The sequence below is a fragment of the Rattus norvegicus genome, chromosome 7 (assembly GCF_021556685.1).
Source record: "Rattus norvegicus strain SHRSP/BbbUtx chromosome 7, alternate assembly SHRSP_T2T, whole genome shotgun sequence".
Classification (NCBI taxonomy): domain Eukaryota; kingdom Metazoa; phylum Chordata; class Mammalia; order Rodentia; family Muridae; genus Rattus; species Rattus norvegicus.
In genome coordinates, this window is record NC_141540.1 from 95,600,280 (window position 1) to 95,623,501 (window position 23,222).

Here is a 23,222-nt window from a genome sequence, read left to right on the forward strand (position 1 = left end):
TCCTTTGCTTACTTACTGGCTGCAGCTTCTTTCTTTTTTGTTGTGCTTTCCAAGTTCACAGAAGACATCTCTACATTTTCATAATCTAGCTTTATGCACTAGTTAGGCAGTGTAAGTGAAGCAGAAGGACTTTAGGCTACAGTTGGTATTTCTGCCTCAAGAACTCTGTGATGTTATACAGGTGCAGTATATGTCTCAGATCTATTATAAACCTTAAAATATTAAACTGTCACATTTTTATTTTACCAGTTATAATGTAAAATAAAAAATTTAAATTTAACGTATCTTAAGGAAATGGCTAAAATATAAACTCTGATCGAAAAATGTTTTCCACATTGGCATAAAGTCTAGAGCTTGGATCGGCACCATTCACGTAAAAAATAGGGCTCAAGCTTTGTCTGGTGGGATATACCTTTAATCCCAGCACCAAAAGGAAGAGGAGGTAGTTCTCGTGAGTTTGAAGTGAGACTGGTCTTCATTGTGAGCTCATCTGGACACAGTAGCGCATATCCATGAGCAGTGTTGGAGAGGTGGACACACAGATTCCTGGAGCTCACTAGCAGGACAGGCTAGACAAATCAGCTAGCCCCAGAAGAACGAGGACAAGCACTGTGCAACAATGTCTTCTGGATACGTCTGTCTTCATTAATGACTGCAGCTGTGGTTAACTGGCTCAAGACTGGACCTATCAATAGTCCATCCAAATGAGAGAGAAGTTCGTGAGGCCCCATGTCTTCCTGAAAAGCTATTAATGGTTGGTTAATGGTTGCTGCCTTCAGTGGTGTAGCCTGGTAAGGTGCCTGTGCTCCTGTATATAATCTCCTACACACAATCTTGCAAGCAACCAGTTTTAAATTCATCTCAGTGGTCACAAATAGTGAATTTAAAAAAATATGAAAATGGGAGAAAAGAATTGTTGGGAAGATTGGGGGTATGAGAAGGAAAAAGAAGCAGGTGTTGGAGGTGAATATGATAAAAGTATAGACACGAATGAAATTATCAAGGAATACATGAAATATTATAAATTGATTTCAAAATTAAAAAAGTAATGGAAGAAGCCACCTTATTTCAGATTCTGGCCTCCACTGGCACTCTTACACACACAAACACACACACACACACACACACACACACACACATATACACAAACACATGCGCACACACATGCACACATGAATGTGCATCCTTTCTATGTATTTCTTCTGTGTAGAATTAAATTTTGGTGTCTTCTATATTGTCTAACCTAAAAGACTCCATGTGTCCTTTCCTGTAATGCATTTTCTGCTCTCAATCATGTTGAAATGTTTTCTTATATGAAAAGAAAAAAATTATGCTTCACCTTCAGTTTTGAAAACATTTTTTTTTGTTTATAGAGGGACCATATTTATTTCTTCCTTTTGGTAGTTTAGTGATGACATCATTCTGCTATCTTTTTCCTTAAATTGCTTCCCATGTCCAGTCTTGCTCTTCTTATCTCTTTTGCTCTGGATGCTGTGAGGTTTCTTTCTGGTTACTTCAAAGGTTTTCATCATGGCTATTAAGCAAGTTGATTAACATTTGACTTGGTTTAGATTTCTTCAGGTTTCCAATCTGTTGAGTTTGTTAGCTCTGTTGGTATGATTTTTTTAATTGAATACCATTCATTATTGTTTCTTTAAATATCCATCCTCTTCTGAGACAAAGATATTAAAACATTTCAACTACACACTTCATGGACACATTTTTTTCAGTCATTTCCCACTATGTATACAACCTTAGGTTCTACTTACACATCTTCAAGTTGAATAGTCTTATCCTCTGTAGGACCTAGCCTACTGTTAATCTTCTACAAAGTAGTTTTAGTCCGTCAAGTTATAGTCTTCACATCCACTTCAATTTGATTACATTGTTTTTATTTAATGTGTTCCACTTTTCTTTTTAAACATATGACAACCATTTATAATAACTATCTTCATGTTTTCTTCCACTGAAAATAATCATCCGGGCTGATTTCTGGCCTCCATATAACGGATGATTTTATACATAATAGTATATTTTATTATCCCCACCTTCTCCATATGACTGGCAACTTTTCACTGAATACCTGACACTGTGAACTTTATCTTGCTGTTTGCTATGTGGTTTTGCTTTCCCTCAAAATTCCCAAATATTGCTATGTTCTACGTTTCAGTAAGTTAGGCCTTTTGAAGCTTTTTTGGTTGGTTGGTTCGTTGGTTGGTTGGTCGGTCAGTAAGTTGAATTTTGTTTCTTTCTTTCTTTCTTTCTTTTGGTTTTGTGTGTTTATTTGTGGCTTTTAGGTTGGTTGATTGTTGTTTGCTTGGGAGGGGATTGTTTGCTTTTGTTTTGTTTTGTTTTGTTGTTTTGAGACAGTTTCTCTATATATCCCTGGTTATCTTGGAACTCACTTTGTAGACCAGGCTAGCCTTGAACTCAGAGATCTAACTAGCCAGTGCTGGGATTAAAATTATTCACCACCACTACCTGTCACTTTTGATGATTTTTTTAAAGATTTGTGCCAGATGTGTTGGCTCATATTTCCAACCCCAGCATTTGAGAAACAGAAACCAGAGAATCATATCATGAATTTAAGGTTAACCATTGTATAACCATAAGCTAAAAGATTGTACCTCAAAAAAAGAGAGAGAGATTAATAAAAGATTTGTAATGTTGGACTAGAGCAGACATTTATCCAACTAGAACATGGCGATAGTACTGAGGCAAATCTCTCAGTCTATCCAGTACTCCATTTATTGGGAATTTCCCTTCTGTGTACAATAGAAACATGAACTATTCTTGGCCCTGTGTAAACGTCTGCTACTTTGAGGTATTCCAGCCTTGGCGTCGGGGCAATATCTCACCTTCATGTGCTGATAATATGTACATAATGTCCAGATTAGCATCTGTACTCCCCTGGAGATTTCAGGGACCTTTTTGTGACTCCTCAGTTTTGGCTGGTATACATACAACTTTTCCTTATCAGTACCCCATGGACTCTAACTCTGTCATTTCCTTAAATTTTAAGCTTCCATCAACTAAACTCAAGGAGACTGCAGCCCTCTACCAAGGATGGCTCCCTCCATCACTTTGAAAATTCTTCAACCTCAGCAAACCATAGGGCTGCCATTGTTACTTTCCTGTCCAATCACAATCCTGCTCTGTGTGCTATGCATAGCCCCCAAAAATCAGGTTTTCACATAGTTCCCACTAAGATTTTAGTTGTTCCCTGTTATTCAGGGATATTAGTTCTCCTGTTTAGAGGTAATAAGGGGAATTTGAAGGCATTTATACAGGAGGAAAGACTGAACAAAGAGGGGAAATTGAAAAGTGAAAAAAAGAAAAAGGAAAGGAAATTGAAGGATTCATTTCCAGAAGGAAATGAAAAGAGGGAAATGATATGCTGAGGCAGACTTCAGATAATCATATGAACAGAGAGAGGACAAGAGAAAGTAATGACCACGAAGCCGAGAGATGCAGGCAGAGTTCACCAGGGCAGCTGATTGTACTCAAACTTGCGTTATGCAATGTGACTAAAGGTCAACAACTTCCTGTAATTAGAAAGGGAGTGGTGAAGAGGGAGAAGGGAGGAAGTGTGATTCTTCCACCTCTCCCCAAACAAACACCCTTTCAAACTTTCTCATACCTGAGGTTAAAATATTCTTAACAGAAGACGGTAGTCCACAGATTGTCTAATGAGCTTGCAGTCAACCCCACTTTAAATTTCCAATAGTCTGATACACAGCTCACCTTGATACCCGATACTCAACATTTCCTGGTGCTACCACTGAACTTCTGAAATTAATATCCTGTTACACAACTCTAGCTAAGGGATAGGAGACAAGCAAACACAACTTTAACTCAGCAAGCTAATGGCTGTAAGGGGAATCAGCCCATCAAGTTATGGGAATACACCTGAAGGGACAGGTCCTGTGAAGCCTTGGACCAGGGAAAGCTGTCCCTATGACCCAAAGGAATCTTCTAGAAAAGAGTCCTTAGGGTATGGAAGTAGTACAAAAGGAAGGATGTCCTATCAGAAGAAAGAATGTGTGGGAAGTCTGGAGACAGGGCTGTTACTGGGATTATAAGTGGGTCAATAGAGCTGGGCGGCAAGAACGTTCATCAGCAGTCCTGTCACAGAAACACTTGCCTTCCATGGCATTTGGAGTTGACCCAGAGAAAAGCATAGGATTCTAGAGCAGTTATAAGTAGAGGATTGATAGTAGTCACCTTTGTGTTTATAAATCAGTTTGATGGCAGAATATAGTACACAAATGAGAACATTTGGATGGATAGGGTGTTCACTGTGGGAAGCGATTGTGTTCTGTGAGGCAGAATGAGACAATGAGAATGAGGAGAACTGGATATATCATACTGAGTATAATCCACATGTGGTAGCTCACTAATGCTGTAGCTTGAGAGAGAACAGTGACCAGAGATGTCCATGTGTTTGTCCTGGATAATTGCATCGACAGCCGTGTTTTCAATGAAAGTAATACTGTTGATTAGATGTTCTTAAACTCCTTGTAAAATAAGAGAAGTAAGAGAGATTTGAATAGTCTAGACTCGCTTTCATCCACCCACCCAACATTTTGTTTACTTGTTCGAGGCACAAAGACTAGAGTCTGAAAAAAGCCAGAAGCTTTAGAATAATAACCAAGAGAAAGGGGTTGGGTGGAAGAATCCATAAGGCCCAACCAAGGCCACTTACCATGCATAGTGCCGAAACCTATAGTCATGGTTCTAATGCCCGTTTAGGAACCCTGGGATGCATGATAACATTAGAGGGGACAGATGGAGAAGTTGGACTGGATATGAGCTGAAAATTAACGAACATTAAAGGTAGAAGAAAAGGAGAATGTGAGGAGCACTTTGTGAGCCCAAGGCAAACGCTACCTAATTCCCTCCTCATGACAAAAGGTGGATAGAGATGCCAGAAATACCAGAATGAGCCAGTCAGGGAACACAGACAGGATAGATAGCTAGAAACCACGGAACCGATAGTGATGAAGAAATAAAGGAATGGAGTGTCCATCAGAAAGCATGATGCTCACCAATTTCCCAGTAGTGAAGTGTGCTTGATCCTTATAAAGATAGCAGAGGGCTGGCAAGCAGGGCTACTGGAAACATCACCAGTATGAACACTGAGCAGAATGGAAAAGAGCACCATGTAATTCCAGCTCTTTTAGAGGCTGGGGCAGCTGTGTATGGTTTGAAGCCAGACTGAGTTATTTAAGCAAGACACGGCCACAAAATATTAAAAGAGAGCTAATGGTTTTAACTCAGTGGAGATGTACCTTTCCTAGCATGGGCAAAATCCCAGATTCAATACCTAATACATATAGAGAATTGTTTTAAGAAAGAAGGAAGGAAGGAAGAAAGGAAGGAAGGAAGGAAGGAAGGAAGGGAGGGAGGAAGGGAGGGAGGAAGGATGGATGGAGTTAAGAAAAGTCCCATACGGGAGTTCAGAGAAAATCTACAAGCAAAGTAATGCTGTAGTAATTATTTAATTTCAGTCAGGGGTTTCTACCCAACCTATGATCATTCAGTTCCCAGATAAATGAAACACAACTTTTATATTTACAATAAGCCTTTAATGTAGTAGAGCTGGGCAGTTATCTACCCTCTAAGCTATTAGAATCTACTTCCCATTAATAACTCCGAGTTATAACTGCCATGTTCCATCTAAGCTACTCTTACATCCCATTGGCCAGCCCTCATGGCCATGTTTTCATGACTCTCCTGTCCCATGGCATCTTTCCTACTTTTCACCTCCTCTCTCCCTGTGGTCCCTCCTCAGACTCCCCAGCCCGAGAATGGAAACTCCACCTATCTCTCTTCTGCCCAGCTATAGGCTGTTGGCATGTTTATTCAACCAATAGCTCTAAATTAAGCAACAATGTCACATGCCATCACTTTGTGTTCATGGAGATTCTCTTGTCCCTGGGGCAACAAGGTCTTGGGGGCCAGCATTACAATACATAGTAAAAGACCAAACCTCAACGAAGTAAGACATGCTGGAGTTCAGAAAAGGATGAGGAGGGTGACACTATTAAGAAATCAGAGACCATTTTGTGGAGTAAGAAATAAGCATGGAAGGAAAGGATGCTAGAGGTCTTGATGAAACTGATATCATCAAGAGAAAACATTGGTATAGGTAGTGATCGTGAGAAGGGAGTCCCATTCTAGAAGAAAGCATTCATTGTCGAGCAGATTTGCTAACATAGAAGAGGGGGTACCTAGCAGTCTCTCATTCTCCTGAACATACTGAATACCAAAGTAGATATGGAATGGGAAAACCAGTTATGGCAAAGTAGGTGCTGGGAAGGATGTAGTCACAAGCGGCCTCTTTGGATGACGCTTTTAAAATAAACACATGTGAGGCTTTAACTCTTTAATAGGTCCCCGAAAAGCCCAAGGTCATTTCAAGTTCACTCAGCACACTTTGGATGGTTAGTGGGAATTTCCGTAGTTCTGAAGTTCACCTTGAACATCCTTTAAGTGCTGCCTAGGCAGAAAAATCAGGGTCTGGACACAGAAAAGTTCACCAATCAAACAAATCAATAGAGAAAAGTTGAGGTTGCCTGTTAGACATCCGGCACACACAGACTGCCAGAAACTGTGACTAACAGGTGGTGGTGAAGAGGTACATACAAGGTTTCATCCACACCCTCCTTTGTGGCTGTCACTCGGGTGCCACCACCACACCTATGAGTTTCGCTTATTAAAATAATGAAGACATAGGGTAAAACCTGCTGACAATCCATGCATGGAGCGACTCACAGTTCAAGAGCTAAACTTGGTAGACTGGAACAAGACTCGATTTGGAGAATGTCCGATGTTGGCCTAGATTTGTGTGTGTATATATGTGTATAATAGACACACACCTATGTATGAATATATTTGGTTGTTGTTCTTGCTGCTTGACAGGTCCTTTCTAGGTATCCCAAGCTGTCCTATTCCCTGCTTTGCAGTCTATGCTGACTTCAAATTCGGGGCAATCCACAGCCTGTGCAGTACTATGATTCCAGGCATGTGCCCCCATGCCTGGGTCAGGTTTTTTCAACTTGGTCTATGTGTGTGCTGATCTGTGTAACATAACTAATCTTTAGATGATCTTTGAGAAATGTCCCTCCGTTTATTCCACTTACAGAATATTGACAGCCAAACCTATAAAATGGGAATGCGGGGAGGTAAGCCGAGGTTTGGAACTCAGGTACAGTAGCATCCTGTTTTGTTTTAATAACTGTTAGGTGTTTAAAAACAGTGGCCAAGAGTAGATTTCTGAGAGTAAAATTAAAAGGGTCTGTGCAGAAACGGAATGAGGGTAATACTACGTGTATGGTTATAGATCTCAAAACTGGGGGGGAAAGCTGCCATTCTATAAGCTACATCTCTTCCTGTACACTGAACTCTTCTGTCCATCTTTGGCGGACACTCTCATACGGATCTTCGAGAAAAGAACAGGAGTGACTCAAGGCAGTCCTGCGGGGTCTCACTGCCACCAACTCCAATGTGTCGCATGACCCTGGTGTTGTTTAAAATCCCACTAAAATCCCCATTTTTCCAGCTGTGCCTGGTGACTTGGTGTTTTTCCTTCGGAGTCACAGGCTCTTGTCTTCCTACCCAACTGGGGAAAGTGGGTGAGGACCAGCGTTGAGACTTGGGTGGGATGGGCAGGTGAGAATCAGCCAGCGGATAGTAAGCTCAGGAGCTTAAGTGACCTGAAGATCCCGGAGGGCTGCGGAGCTGGCGCTGAGGCTGGGGAGCACCACACCTGCGCTGGTGACCCTGACGGGCGCCAGGGCGGAGGCGCGCTCACCTGTGCTCACGTGACGGGGCGGGGCTCTGTCGGCAGAGGGCCCGTAGCCACACCCTTTCCGCGCTCAGCACGCCTGAACCCCGCGAACCGGAGCGGCGGCGGCGGCGGCGGCGGCGGCGGCGGCCAAGCCCGGGAGGCGGAGGCGGGACGCGGGAGGCGGTGGCGACGGTGGCGGCGGTGCGCGGAGACGTAGCAGCGGCAGCATGTCGGCCGGCGGAGCGGCAGTCCCGCCGCCCCCGAACCCTGCCGTGTCCTTCCCGGCGCCCCGGATCACCCTGCCGGCTGGCCCTGACATCCTGAGGACCTACTCGGGAGCTTTCGTCTGCCTGGAGATTGTAAGTGGGACAGCATAGGTGACGATCGAGCCCCGGGAGCAAGGACAGGCAGCATCCTTGCCCCCAGCCCAGGCCGGTCCCTCTGCACCCTCCCTCAGCCTTTTTCCTTTAGAAGTGGCCTTTCCCTGTAGTCGGTCTCAGGGTCCTCTCCACGCAGTACCGGGGCCTCTTGCCTGGCACCTGTTACGCGGACACCTGCTCGCTGGCCTGGAATGGAAATGTGCCCTAGAGATCGAGCAGGCGAGGGGCCCATGATTAGGGACCTGGGCAGGAGCCCTCTCAGGTATATTCTTGGAGCGATCTTGGGTACTCAGGGCTTTGGACAGGAACTGCGCTTGGCTAGAAGAGGAACCAGCACCCTCTGTCTCTCCCGTCGCCAACCTGCCATTTTGTTGGGTGGTGCAAAGGTGTACTGATGACTGAGTGGCCAGGAAGAGGTTAGGATGAGGAAAGGCTTGGCGAGAGGCGCCAGGGAAAAGAAGAGGAGGCTGAAGCGTGGGTATGGTTTTCACCAGACTCACCCTTGCCTTCGCCAATGCCCTTTGGATTGGGGAAGAACAGGGCAGGGAGAAAGGTGAGGTTGTAAGTGCAGTAGGCAGTGTGTAATCAAGTGGGTGTGAAAACGGAGGGACAAAGTGGAAGTGGGGCTGTCAGCCACAGCTCTTGCCTTTGCACCTCGTCCTTTTCTAAGTTTACCTGAGAATTCCAAACCACCCTAGAACACTTTGCTCCGCCCAAAGTCAAGTTGATTCCATAGGCCTGCCCTGCAACCTTGTTGAACTAGACACTTGAACTTAACGAAAGGAATGCTGTGGCGTTGGGAGCTTTCGAAGCTCCTTGTGGACAAGGGGGAAATGTGCAAATAGAAATTGGGCAACTGGGGTTGCATCATGCCCGGAGAATGTCAAATAGAAAGAAATGTCAGCAAAGCAGTGTCATTCCTGCAGGCTGGTTTTGTTTGCTCTGTTTAGGGTTTTCATGTCAAGCTTCATCCACTCCTGCGAGTTTGCATAACCTGGATCTAGGTCACTCGGGGTTCCCTCTTGTGCTGCCGAGCTGAAAACCTTGTGAGCATTGGTTCTCTGCCCCATTATGCCTAGGTAGCCAAGCCACTTTGGGTTTAGCTCAGATTTGAATCTGAAAGAAGAGACCCAAGTGAAATGAGGCACAGGCTGAGACAACTGAGATCAGATAATGAGTGTGACACTAGAAGACCCTGGCATGGGGTCAGGTTTGAGCCTAATTCAGCATCTGAAGAATGACTAAGGTGGGTGGCAGGTATGCGTGAGAGAGGAACAGGGAGGAGATGGCATTGGATCCGACTCCGGGGCGTGGAGGGACAGAGCCTTTAAAATCGGAAACGTTGCAGAGGAAGAGTTCCCAGATTCTGGGCTCCATTCCTGCCATGTTCCTCAAGTTCCACAGGCTTGCTTCCTCTTTCAGGAGTTCTTCCCACGGCTTTACTTACATCCTACTTATCCTGAGATTTACAGAAGATCCGCATACATAGGCACACAGACTGAACTTTGGTAGAAGTTAGCAATCATTCTCAGCAGTAATATACATTGAATCTCCAAGTTGATGTGTTGGTTCCCAATAGTTATTCAAATATATATGTAACAAACATACACACAGAAGTCTCTTAAATGTATATAATGTATATGTATTTATGTACATTATATATATGGAAAAATATACGTACAGAAGTCTTACCTATGTGTTGCTAAATCAAATGATACTCAGGACCCACCTGTGGACGTGCCATACTTTATGGAATACTATTTAGGTCTAAAGGTTAACAAATCAAAGAGGTGACTTACTGAACCCCTCCTAGCTCTCTCCTCTTCCTATCTACTAGAGTACTTAGTTCTCAGCGCTGTACTTAATAACTTGGCAGCTTTTAGAAGTCATGTTGGCAGCCCAGCCTAATTAAATCAGAGTCTCTAGAGGAGCACACAGAGTCAGCTATTTTTTTTAAGGTTCTCTGGAGATTCTAATACATAGCTTAGCTACAACCCACTGAGAGAGTATTTGCACGAGGCTGTGCAGAAAAAGAGAATCTCCTCACGAATGTGAATATTTCCGTTTGTTAGAACAGATAGGATGATTAGATCCTGGAAGTGTGGGGAAGTATCCACACATTTCCAGAAAGGGGACTTGTTGCCTGCTTTCTTAAACGTCTGTTCCTCGGGCAGCTTACCTAACCCTGACATTTGCTCAGACTCTTATACAGATAGAAGGGTCTCTTTCCAAAGCCAATGGAATTTGCACTATTGTTTGTGCATTTGTGTGTGTGGGTGTGGCTATACGCGCGCGTCCACTCGTGCTCAAAAGTGCATATGGAGGCCAAAGGACAACCTTGTGTGTCATTCCTCAGGGACTGTGCACTGTTTCTTTTTTATATTTTGCTTATTCATTGAGGGGAGTGGAGGGCATGCTCATTTCCACAATGCTTCTATGGAAGAAAGAGGACAAATTTCAGGAGTGGGTTCTCTACTTCGATTACTTGGGTCTCAGGGGTCAAACTAAGGTTCACAATCTTGAGGTCAGAACTTTTCCCCACTGAGCCATCTCACCATCCTGTCAACTCTTTTGGGGGTTGGGGGGTGGGATGGGGATCGGGCTGATCCAGTTCTCTTGCTGCCCTGTAACTTGCCAAGTAGAATAGGGTGGCCGGCCAGGGCTCAGCTTGTCTCTGCCTGTCTAGCACCAAAATCACAAATCGACATCCACAGCTTAAGTGCATCCTTGATTGAAGTCAGGACTTAAAGACTAAAGTACTTTTCCAACCTTAATTTTTTTTTCAGGGCAAAAATGTCTTTCCAAATTTAAGTCGGAGTTACCTTTTACCTCTCCCTGAACTTCTGTTACCTCTCCCCATGGGGAGGATCAAAATGTATCAATGAAACCAGTGACCTCAGGGAAATGAGAGGCCACATTGAGTCAAAGCAACAGTTCCTTTTTGGCCCCTGTCCTTCTGGAATGCTTAGTGATACTGGATCATAAGATTCAGAAAGCAGCCAGCAGATCACCTTTGTGGTCTTCTTCAGAGAAGGCCCGCCTTGAGGAGCAAACAGACAAGAGCTAAGTGAGTCACTCGAAGCACCCTGATCCCTAAATTTCACCATTGCTCTAGGATTTTTTTTTATTCCTTTTTGATTCCTAAGTCACAGACTCCCATGGATCCTCTTCAAACATTTTTCTCCCTGTAAACTAGTGTGAGGATTCCCGAGGCACAGTCTCAAATAATAAGTGAACTCTACACTGAGAACCAATTATTTTAACTTCTGCTAATGTTTCTTGATATCTCTTCAACCCCCTTTAAATTTTGACCTTCCTTTGAAATCCATTATCTTCAACATTTCTTCGTTTTGGGTCATGTTGCTCTCTGAAGCTATGCAAACTGTGTTCGGTGAAGATGGTTTCATCCATCAGTAGGAGATTCTGCTAACGAGACTGTGATCTTTTTCCTTTTTTTTAATAAAGGTAAATATTTAATTGGGGCTTACTTATTTTTTTTATTAACTTGAGTATTTCTTATATACATTTCGAGTGTTATTCCCTTTCCCAGTTTCCGGGCAAACATCCCCCTAATCCCTCCCCCTCCCCTTCTTTATGGGTGTTCCCCTCCCCATCCTCCCCCCATTGCCGCCCTCCCCCCAACAATCTAGTTCACTGGGGGTTCAGTCTTAGCAGGACCCAGGGCTTCCCCTTCCACTGGTGCTCTTACTAGGATATTCATTGCTACCTATGAGGTCAGAGTCCAGGGTCAGTCCATGTATAGTCTTTAGGTAGTGGCTTAGTCCCTGGAAGCTCTGGTTGCTTGGCATTGTTGTACATATGGGGTCTCGAGCCCCTTCAAGCTCTTCCAGTTCTTTCTCTGATTCCTTCAACGGGGGTCCTATTCTCAGTTCAGTGCTTTGCTGCTGGCATTCACCCCTGTATTTGCTGTATTCTGGCTGTGTCTCTCAGGAGCGATCTACATCTGGCTCCTGTCGGCCTGCACTTCTTTGCTTCATCCATCTTGTCTAATTGGATGACTGTATATGTATGGGCCACATGTGGGGCAGGCTCTGAATGGGTGTTCCTTCTGTGTCTGTTTTAATCTTTGCCTCTCTATTCCCTGCCAAGGGTATTCTTGTTCCCCTTTTAAAGAAGGAGTGAAGCATTCACATTTTGATCATTCGTCTTGAGTTTCATTTGTTCTAGGCATCTAGGGTAATTCAAGCATTTAGGCTAATAGCCACTTATCAATGAGTGCATACCATGTGTGTTTTTCTGTGATTGGGTTAGCTCACTCGGGATGATATTTTCCAGTTCCAACCATTTGCCTATGAATTTCATAAAGTCATTGTTTTTGATATCTGAGTAATATTCCATTGTGTAGATGTACCACATTTTCTGTATCCATTCCTCTGTTGAAGGGCATCTGGGTTCTTTCCAGCTTCTGGCTATTATAAATAAGGCTGCTATGAACATAGTGGAGTATGTGTCTTTTTTATATGTTGGGGCATCTTTTGGGTATATGCCCAAGAGAGGTATAGCTGGATCCTCAGGCAGTTCAATGTCCAATTTTCTGAGGAACCTCCAGACTGATTTCCAGAGTGGTTGTACCAGTCTGCAATCCCACCAACAATGGAGGAGTGTTCCTCTTTTTCCACATCCTCACCAGCATCTGCTGACGAGACTGTGATCTTAAAACTCAGTTCTCACACTAACTTTGCTCAAGGAATTTAATCCCAGTTTCTGGGACTGCACTCCACTCACGGCTCGAAACAGTGCCTGCGGGGTTGGGGATTTAGCTCAGTGGTAGAGTGCTTGCCTAGCAAGCGCAAGGCCCTGGGTTTGGTCCCCAGCTCCGGAAAAAAAAAAAGAAGAAGAAGAAAAACAGTGCCTGCCCACTGGAACCAAGCAGGGCAATTTACAACACCTGTTTCATAGTGGGCATATTCCAACTTTGAGTTCATGAAAATTTTTTTGATAGGTATGGTTTCCTGACTTGCCAGCCCTTTGGTTTTGGCCTAAGTTATTCTTTCCAGATGTATCCTTATCATGTACCTATAATATTTAATACAAAGTTAGAGTTGCAAAGACAAGCCTTTTTTATTAATCATTTTAATCATTTACATTTCAAATGATATTCCCCTTCCCGGTTACCCCTCCACAGAGCCCCACATTCCATCCCTCATCTCCCCACTCCCCTTTGCCTTATTAGGGTGCTCCTCCACCCAGTCACTCACTCCCTCCTCACTGCCCTACCATCCCCCTATACTGGGGCATCAAGCCTCCACAGGACCAAGGGACCTGTGATGTCACATAAGGCCATCCTCTACTACATGTGTATCTAGAGCCATGGGTCCCTCCATGTATAATCTTTGGTTGGTGATTTAGTCCCTGGGAACTCTGGGTGGTCCAGTTAGTTGATATTGTACTTCCTATAGGGTTACAATCCCCTTCAGGTCCTTCAGTCCTTCCCCTCACTCTTCCATGGGGGTTCACAGGCTCAGTCCAATGGTTGGCTCTGAGTATCTGCATCTGTATTGGTCAGGTGCTGGCAGAACCTCTCAGCTATAACAGGCTCCTGTCAGCAAGTGCTTCTAGACATCAGCAATAGTGTGGGGGTTTGCTGTCTGCAGATGAGATGGATCTCTAGAGCCTATGACTGAAATACCCAACAAAGGAGACAGAGAACCTGTAGAGGCCACCTCCAGTAAATAGACATGGCCCCCAGTTGAAGGACGAGGCCACCCACCCATTTCAAAATTTTTAACCCAGAAATGTTCCTGTTCAAAGGAAAGACAGGGACAAAAGAGTGGAACAGAGACTGAAGGAAAGGCCATCCAGAGACTGCTTCACCTAGGGATCCATCCCACCTTCAAAGCCAAGCTTTTAGCTCAGACAGAAAATATTAACTCCCAAAATTATCATTTTCAGGGCTAGGACAATGGCCCAAAGAGTAAAGAATTTGATGCAGAAGTATGTGGGCCTGTGTTCGAACACTAGAACTCTTGAAATGCTGGTCTCTGAAGTAGTATGTGTTTTCAGTCATTGCTCCTGTGTAAGATGGGAGGTAGACGCAAAGGAATCCCAGAAACCTCATGAGCCAGAGAGCCTCACCTAGACAACAGTGAACAGCAAAACAGACCCTGTCTCAAATAATGGGAACAGTGGGGTCTGTCACTCAAGGCTGTCCACACTAGCACAGCGCCGTGAAATGCCCACACTTGTTCTCATGAACAAAAGTTACAATTGTTGAATCTTCTCAGTGCTTCTAGAGTGAATATTTATTGACTACAGAGTGTGCACAAAACCGTTTCAATGCCTCTGCACCTGAAAGCCCTTATGATCTAGTTAAGAGGTTGTAGAAAAAAAAATGTCACTTCTATTTGGGGAAGAAAAGCTGTCAGGAAAGGTGAAACGCAATTGAAAAACATTTTCTGTCTGGGCCTAGCTGTAATGATAGAGTGTCTTTACTCAGAGGATTCACGAGATAGGCTCCTGTTCTCAATGACATTATTTTACAAAAATGTGTAAGAAAGATCAAGCATAACACTGGTAATTGTGGAAAACAGCAACACTGATTTATTCAAGGGCTCTCGAAGCTTCACTGTTTAAAAAACACCTTCAAATTGTTTGTTTACATTTCTCTTTATGAGAGGAATTCTAGAACACATTTTCTACATTCTAACTGTAGTGGGTTTAGTGCCATAATTATTTTTCCTTTATTTAACATAATAATATATTAAAGGGCATGCCATTCATATGGCCTTCTTTTATGTCCCGAGAATCTGATATCCAGTTATCAGAATCTGACAACCAATCCTTGCCTTTAAAAGAAGTTGTGTATGCTGGGCATACTGCTGAATTCCATTCATTTCCACACCCAGGAATCAGGGGCAAGTGAATTTCTGGGAAATGGAAGCTAGTTAGTTTCCTTAAGTGAGTTCCAGGCCAGCCAAGGGCTACCTAGTGGGACCTTGTTTCAGATAGATAGATAGATAGATAGATAGATAGATAGATAGATAGATAGATAGATAGATAGATAGATAGATAGATAGATGAGAGAGAGGTGGAGAGGGAGGTAGCATGATAAAAAAAGGTCTAAAGGCATTTGCAGTTTTGTGAAATAGGCTTATGGAAACCCCATGAGAAAGTGAGTGTTTAGCTACTGGAGCGGTAGGAGAAGAAGCTGGAGAGGAGCAGTAACATTTGAGGGGAGCCTGAAGTGGTGAGACAAAACTCCAGATAGCAAGAGGGTCGTGTACAAGCCTCAGAAATAAAGAAAAGAGAAAAATAATCAGGCCATACTTTGAAATGTCTAGCAATTGTTAGTATTTTGCTATGGCAGATGAGATGATGGGAAGAGAGAAGGAAGACACCACTAACCAGGTTGAAGCTGTGGTTTGCTGACAGAGGCTAGGCCTGGCTTTGAATCTGTCCTTCACAGAGCACTGCTGAGGACAGGGTCAAACATGGCCAGGCTTGCGTCTTAGAAATCTTTAATGAAATTTCTTTGTAAAATACAGAGATTAAAATTAAAAAGGCAGGAGGTTAATGATCGATTACTGTAGTTCAGATAAGAACTTATAAGATCCTGAAATAATACCAAGAAAAAGAAGGATGGAAAAAGTAAAGGGAAGAAGCTGGAGGCTTAGTGGGTTGGTCATATATTAGTGGTTCGTATATTGGCGGGTTGACTAGTATATGAATTTAGATGTTCTCTTAGGTGCTACTGAACAAGACAGAAATATAAGATGTGTCTGAGGAGGAGCACAAGGGGAGGCTGTGGAGAGGGAAGAGGCAGAGGCAGGTACAGTCATGCAGGGGACTCTGTGGAAGATATTTCCAGTTATTTTTAACCAATCAATGTTTCTGAGTATAGTCTTACTTACATGTAAATGTACTAGTATTTCCCTGACCAGAAAATAGATTTTGATTGCAGAGTGACAGTAGATTAGAAGGCCCAGAAACCAATGCGTTTGTCTCTCTAGATACGTTTATATCCTGTAAATAATGTACCTGTGAGTTGATTGTCTTCTATCACAGGAAAAGACCCTTTAACGTTTTGTAAAGGAAAGTAAGCCAGTGCCCCTTCCAGAGTTCTTTGTTCACCATTCATCCTCCCTGAATCACAGCCCTGTAGGAAAGAGGAACTAAAATTTGGAAGGCTTTGAACCAACTTGCTGAAAGGATTGACCTTGAACTGCAAATGGAAAGGTCAAAGGGAAGAGATTTGCCGTTTGTGGCTGTGTAAAAATGTGCCTCATAATAGGAGCTGCCGGGATGTGATTGAATTAACAAGGCCAGTGAGGAGGAACGGGTGCCCGGCTAGTAAGACACACATGCAGAAGGCAGCACACATGCTCCTGGCTGATAACACAGTGTGTAAGAATATCCTAAAAGAAATGGCAATGTGGGAGCAGATATGCTGTTTAAGGTTGCAAATTCTAATATTTTTCCCAGATAGATAGTTTGACATGAATTCCTCATTGGCTTGTTTTATTAAAGAGGACTGAGTTTCCTCATAGCAACCCTGTCTGACATTCTTAACTTTCCTATAAAGACTTTCAGAAGGAAAGCTGTCAATAGAATAAAAGAGGGTAATGGTCTGCTAGTTCTGGTCAGAACACTGTCGTGTAGGCATGTTTAATGCACATGATAGTGAGTTACCCACATCCATGAAAAGGAGATTCAGAAAGCAAGGGAAATGATGCTTTCTATTTTAGGGTTTGCATTAGCTACTCAGAAAACTGACCTGGAAGTTCGAGTCATATGAGGTGAAGGGATTACTTTATAGCACTGACAAACGTAATTCAAATACAAACCAGAAAGTAAAAGGGGGATGTTTGCCCGGAAACCAAAGAATTATTATTAAGTATTAAATAAATAAAAAAAAGAAAGTAAAACTTATTGTGTAATTAACAGACGAGTTCATAGACGAAGTCTACATATGCCTTTTCTGCTCTTGCTTCTCAGAAGTCATTCTTTCCCTAGTTCAGAAGTAACAAACCTTTCTGACTCGAACCTCCAGATGAGTAGGATCTGTAACTTGTACTAAGGTTAATCCAGGAGCAATCTGGTTGGATGTCAACATGGTTAGGGAGCAGGCAGACAGGTACCTAGGGGCTAACGTGATCAAAAGTTAACAGTGGCAGCTGCAGCACTAATAGGGTATTTTGGCAAATGGGGACCAAAAAAGACTGAAAATTGGTGTTAGTGGGTATGTTTGCAAGACATGACTATTTTCCCATCACCGTCTTCCCGAGCATCCAAAGACCTTGTCGTGGGTGGGGCTTGTTGCCAATAATTACTAGCAAATTAATTGAGAAGGGCATGCTTTTGTTCGTCTTACCTGTCTTAGACATCCACCATGTACCAGAAAGTGAGCTGGCCTTCAGACAGCCAGGTGCTCCTTGGATCTCAAGGTGCACATCTTGCTCACTGATTTCTTTCTGTCCCTTTGGAGCAGGGCCCCATTGAACAGTTTATGTAGAAAGAACCACCTGGGTTCCCAGTTTTCAGAAACATTTAAGGAAATGTCACCAATTCCGACTTCACAGCCCAGTGAGTAAAAGGCATGTGAGTCTATGATTTCAATTTAGATGTTGTAAATGGTCAAAAGGATGCATGCATCAGTAGTTACAAAAACACAGAGGATGGCTTCTGGCCAGAGAAGTTTTTCTGGGAAAATATAGTCAGCTATGCAGACATTTGTGGCATGCTGGACAGACACATGGACAAGTGTGGCTCATTCTTTGTGTGTAAAGGATAAAATAATGGAGTGGAATGCAGAGAAAAGGGATGGAGAAAAGAACTTTACAGAATGAAAGAGATTTGGGGTAGATGGGTGGTGCCCAAATTCTCTAGTATGGCTACCACAGGACACAGCTACATTGTAAGTGAATTTGTATTTTATGGCCCCTCCTGTAAAGGTACCTATCAGTGAAATAGTGTATCTCTTGATATAAGTATGTTTCCAGTTTTTAAAAAATAACTTCAAGATATAAGTTGTATGTAACATGACATTACTGTAGATTCTCTCTTTATGTGGGTGATAAATTCTAGCTATATTAAACATATTTCATAACTACAATGTTGAATAGGTACCTAGTAAATAGACACTCATTAAAACAGAAGCACTTAATAAGTAGGTGAGGGGTTCAGAATGTTTGGGTGAAACTTGCCAGTTTTACATGACTGAAGGCAGTCATTTGGATAGTTAGTAGAAATCTATGACCAGAATGAACACTCACATTTAAAGAGGCAAGAATTATACTGATAAAGCAAAACTCTAGAACCCAGCCCCAAGTCCAAAACCCACATTTGTTAACTGTGCAGCTTTGGCAATGAGAGTTCTGCCCCTCAACTAACTTCCCTATAAAAGGGGGCTCATAATATCTCTCAGGCTCTGTAAGGATTAAGTTAATAAAAAATAAAACCCTTAGAACAGACGTGGCCATAAAAATCCAGTATATGTTAGTTAATATTTCTGTGATTGTATTATTGCCAAGTTCGTGCTCAAATTAATTCTGTAAGCCACCCTAGGAAACAAAGTTACTTCCCACCCCCAAGCCTGCTGGTTGTTCAGTCTGCCTATTGCAGAAGAGATATGGCATGGCCATTTGTGTAGATAACAATACAACACAGAAAATTCTAAATAACCAAGTATTTTTCTCTAGGGCAATAGATCTGGGAAATTGCCTCTTAAGATTGGTGTTCTCTCAAACATTAGAAATGTATATGTTTACTTAAGACAATAATAAAAAGGTATACAAAATTGGAGGTGTCGAGTTGGAAAAAGTTGGAGAGTTATTAGTGAAAATGTCAGAACCTGTCAGGAAGGAAATTGGTGTCCTTGGATAAGAGAAGAGATATTTGCAAAGAGGACTCCTTTGGGAGCATAGGAGAGCTATCCAAACAGGACATAGGATGGGAAGTCTGAAATCCACACAGCCAAAATCACAGGTATCTCGCCCCTGCCAGGACCATGTTTTCTTGTGGGACTGTGTATTTTTACCAGCCTGTAGTTTCTTAGAAAACTGCTTGAATCCAATTGTGAGGGTTCCAATTGTGTATTGTGATCTATAGGGGACTATCCAACCCCTTATTTTTATGGTGGGAGGAAGGCTCTAGTCAAGTCTAGGAGGAAGGCTTCTGGTCTACAGAGACAAAAGGTAATTGGCAAATGTATTTTCAACCACAAAAGTATCTATTGTTTTAGAAATGAGTAGTCTATTGCTTTTATTTCCCATTAGCTGTGATAATAAACTACCTGGCTCATGCAACTTAAAGGAGAGAGAATTTCCTTTGGCTCACGGTTTGGGAGGATACAGTTCATCATAGTGGGGAATCTTAGTGGATTTCTGTGCAACTAAGACTCCTCAGATCACTTCTAACCAGCAAGTTAAAAGTAGAAGGAGAGCTCAGGCCAGAAAGGAGACTAGACTATGACCCTCAAAGGATGACCTGCAGTGACCCACTTCTTCCAAAAGATTCCACAGCCACCCAACACAGCCTCAGGTGAACACTGTACTTTCAAAGTCTAACAGGAAACAAATTAATAATTTCACCTGAGAACATAATTGAACACATGTGTACCAGGTGCTCATAAAGTTGGCCCAAGAAGATGTGGACAGCCAACAACAGGGAAGCTGGAGGATGTTTCTAGGAGGTTCTTTCCTTTGTGTTACCAGGATGTAGAGGAGACTCTTTGTTAGAGTTTGAAGCTTGGTTGTATCCATGAGCCCTGATTTAATTCCCTACAGAAATTTGAAGAGAAAGCACATTTTCTACATAATTATCATGCTTTTCGGAACACTAGGGAGCAACAGCAGGCAGAGGTAAACATGAGGTCAGAATGTGGTCTCAGAATGTGGGTGCGTGATGGCATTTGCAATACCTTTCTTTGCAGTTTGCACACTTGCTGTTGCCAGGATACTTTATCAGTGCTTTTCTCTCATATGTTAACCATTTCAGTGTTCTCTTGTTCATCCCTAATAGCAGGACTTCCTCCCCTAAACAGGGACACTGGCAATTATCACTTATTTGGGAAATGTTTCAAGTTCACTGAAGCCCAGAACTGGAATCCAGTATTCCAAGCGCAGCCAGCCTCACCAGAAACTCACATATTGATGTTGAAGCCAAATAGAAAAGCTTAGAAAGGAAGGTAGCTAACCTTGAAAGAAAATCAGAAAACGGGAAAAGATACTTGGGTGAAAGCCATAGTGACCTCTATAAAAGCAAAGTTGTTTCTTCTCCTTCTCCTTCTCCTTCTCTTTCTCCTCTTTCTCCATCCCCCCCTTCTTATTCTCCTCCTCCTCTTCTTTTCTCCTTCTCCTCCTTCTCCTCCCCCACCTCCTCTTCTCCTCCTCTTCCTCCTCCTCTTCTCTTCTCCTCCTCCTTCTTTCCATTATTTTATTTATTCATATTACATCCCAATCACAGCCCCCTCTTCTCCTTCCAATCTGACCCTTACAAATCCCTTCCCCTCTTTCCCCTTCCTTCTCCACAGGAAGGAGGAGCACCCCCTTGGGCACCACTCCACCCTAGGACATCTAGTCACAGGAGTACTATGCACCTCGTCTCCCATGAAGGCCCACTCAGGCAGTCTAGGTATGGTGAAAGAGATCCAATACAGATAACAGAGTCAGAGACATCCCCAGTTGTTAGAGGACCCACATGAAGACCAAGTTGCACATCTGCTGCAAAAGGTTACGGGGCCTATGTCCAGCCTGAATGTTCTTTAGTTGGTGTGTCAGTCTCTTTGAGCCTGTATAGGATCAGGCTAGTTGACTCAGTAGGTCTTCTTGTGGTGTCCTTTACCCCTCAGGCTCATTCAGTTCTCCAACTCTTCCACAAGACTCCCAGAGTTTGGCTATGGGTCTCTTCATAAGTTTCCATCTGCTGCTGGATATTTGTGTGTGCACACACACGTGTGTGTGTGTGTGTGTGTGTGTGTGTGTGTGTGTGTGTGTGAATGAATATCAAACCCAGGGCAGATGATAGTTAATGAAACTCTTGAAGTGGGAAAATGACTAACTAATGTGAGCGTATTTGTGCCATCCACTCATTCATGTAAACGAGTGCTTAATTGTACTGATCCACTGCCATTCAAAGCTGGACCATGAGCAGAACAAACACATAGATGTCTAGGGTTGCTATGTGGGTGGGATTAATTGAGAAAGAAGAAACTAGCACTCATTCCCTTTTCTCCTTCCCGTTGCCACGCCTCCCACACTCCACAAATGGGGCCAATCAGATCACTTCTTCTGTAAGTACCCAGTTTTTCTTTCAAAGCTCAAGGTGTAGGAAAGGCTACGATTTAGAGTTTGAAAGAGCGGTCAACCCATACTTTCTTGTTAGTCTCCCTGCTCAAGTCTGATGTCAAATCCACCGTGCTGCCCACCTTTCAGGATCCCTCCTGATCCTGATCCATCTCTGGTCCTCCCTCCCATAGCACAGGACTCATTGTGCTCTGTTCTTTTTATAGCACTTGCCACAATCTTTTCTCCAATCAGGTTTAATGGTGTGTATTTCTCCCTCAGTTAGAATGCTAAAAGCTGGAATCTCACCTCTTTGTAGTTTTTGTTGTTGTTGGGGTGTATTGTTTTATTTTGTTTGTGTGTTTGTGTTTTCTTGAATGTTCTTGCTCTGCATCTAGCAGAGTAGATTTGGGACCCATCTATTTGAGTTCAGGTTTATTCAATACTACTTTCTTTCCAAAGAATTATTTAGCAATGTGCACTTACCACAACGCCTGAGTTATGTGAGTGTTCTCTGTTCAATTTGCCTCTTAAATACATGATGACCAGTTGTTCCTGATTCCTCATTAGCCTGGCACAGAGCTTTGCAGGAAGTGATGCCTGCATTAATTGAAATTTAATAATGATTCACAACCTATAAGTTGTATTTAAAGTAATATAACATTTTGTAGGTCGAGAATAAGGAAAGACTACTAAAAAGAAAAACTCTGAGAAGCAAGTTAGAGACATTCTTATTGCCTTTGAGTATGCAGTAAGGATGTAAGAGAGGAGAACGAGCTTATTCTAACTTTCATGATAACTAATAAAGTAACCGTTAAAATTTACATATATTAATATTCATTACTTAAATTTATTGTATAAAGTATTGGGGGTTGTTAATTTTTTATTTGAAAGTAATAGGAATTGAGATATATTACAATAGCTATAAGTTTATTAAATGGATAATTGAACTATCATTACGCAAGTGGTAATTTATGGTGTGTGTAGAATATTTCTTCAGAGTACATCATCAAAATATATGACTGAGCCCTTTGTCTAGCTATTTATTTATTTATTTATTTTTGAGCAGGATTTCTCTGTGTAGCCCTAGCTATCCTGGAACTCACTTTTATAGACAAGGCTGGCCTTAAATTTAAAGATCCACCTGCCTTTGCCTCTGCTGGGGTTAAAGGCACATACCACCACACCTAGCTTGAGCCCTTTGTCTTAAAACTTGAAATTATTTTATCCTTTGTGGTTTGTACGATTTGTATATTACCTAAATACAAAGAAGTCCACATGCAGATGCCATGAGTCAGGGTTGGAGCTCAGTTGCTCTCATACAAGCACTTGCCTAACTCTACAGTCTGTATGTTCACTAAATCAATATTGAGAACATCCTGTATGGGGGTGTGGGGGTGGGGGAGCAGGAAGAAGGGTTTCTACCTGCCCAAGGCAACTTTGAAGCAAGGATGTGAGCAAACTTTTTGTGTTGCCCAATATGGCCTCGTCCGGTGGTTAGGAAAGAATTCCCATGGGATTGATAAATGACTGGATGCAGAGATGTAAGTAGTGTACTGCCAAGAAAGTCTGGTAGTGCAGACAGAGAAAAGGCCCAGTATTCAAATCCCTTTAGGGAGGCTGTCAGGGGAGAGGGTAGCTGAGAATAGGTAGAGCTCAGCAGAGATTTTTTTTTTTTAAAAGATAATGGCTCAAGATTGCGTATGAGTTAGGGACTCAAGCACACTCCAGTGACTTTCTGGCCTGGCAGTGCCAGCCACTCAGACTTGAAAGAGCTTTGTTTCTGAGCTGTGGATTTTTTTTCTATTT

General features: G+C 42.7%; 1 protein-coding gene across 2 annotated transcripts in view; it reads left to right on the plus strand.

The window, feature by feature from the left end:
• The first annotated feature begins 6,380 nt into the window (after nt 1–6,380).
• The window catches only part of Mal2 (mal, T-cell differentiation protein 2), a 34,543-nt gene continuing 17,701 nt past the window's right edge, over nt 6,381–23,222 (plus strand). The window contains exon 1 of one of the 2 annotated variants that reach the window (XM_087558011.1): nt 6,381–8,151. In XM_087558011.1, coding sequence (XP_087414137.1) covers nt 8,020–8,151 — 132 coding nt within the window. In that variant the 5' untranslated portion in view covers nt 6,381–8,019. 2 annotated transcript variants of the gene reach the window in all.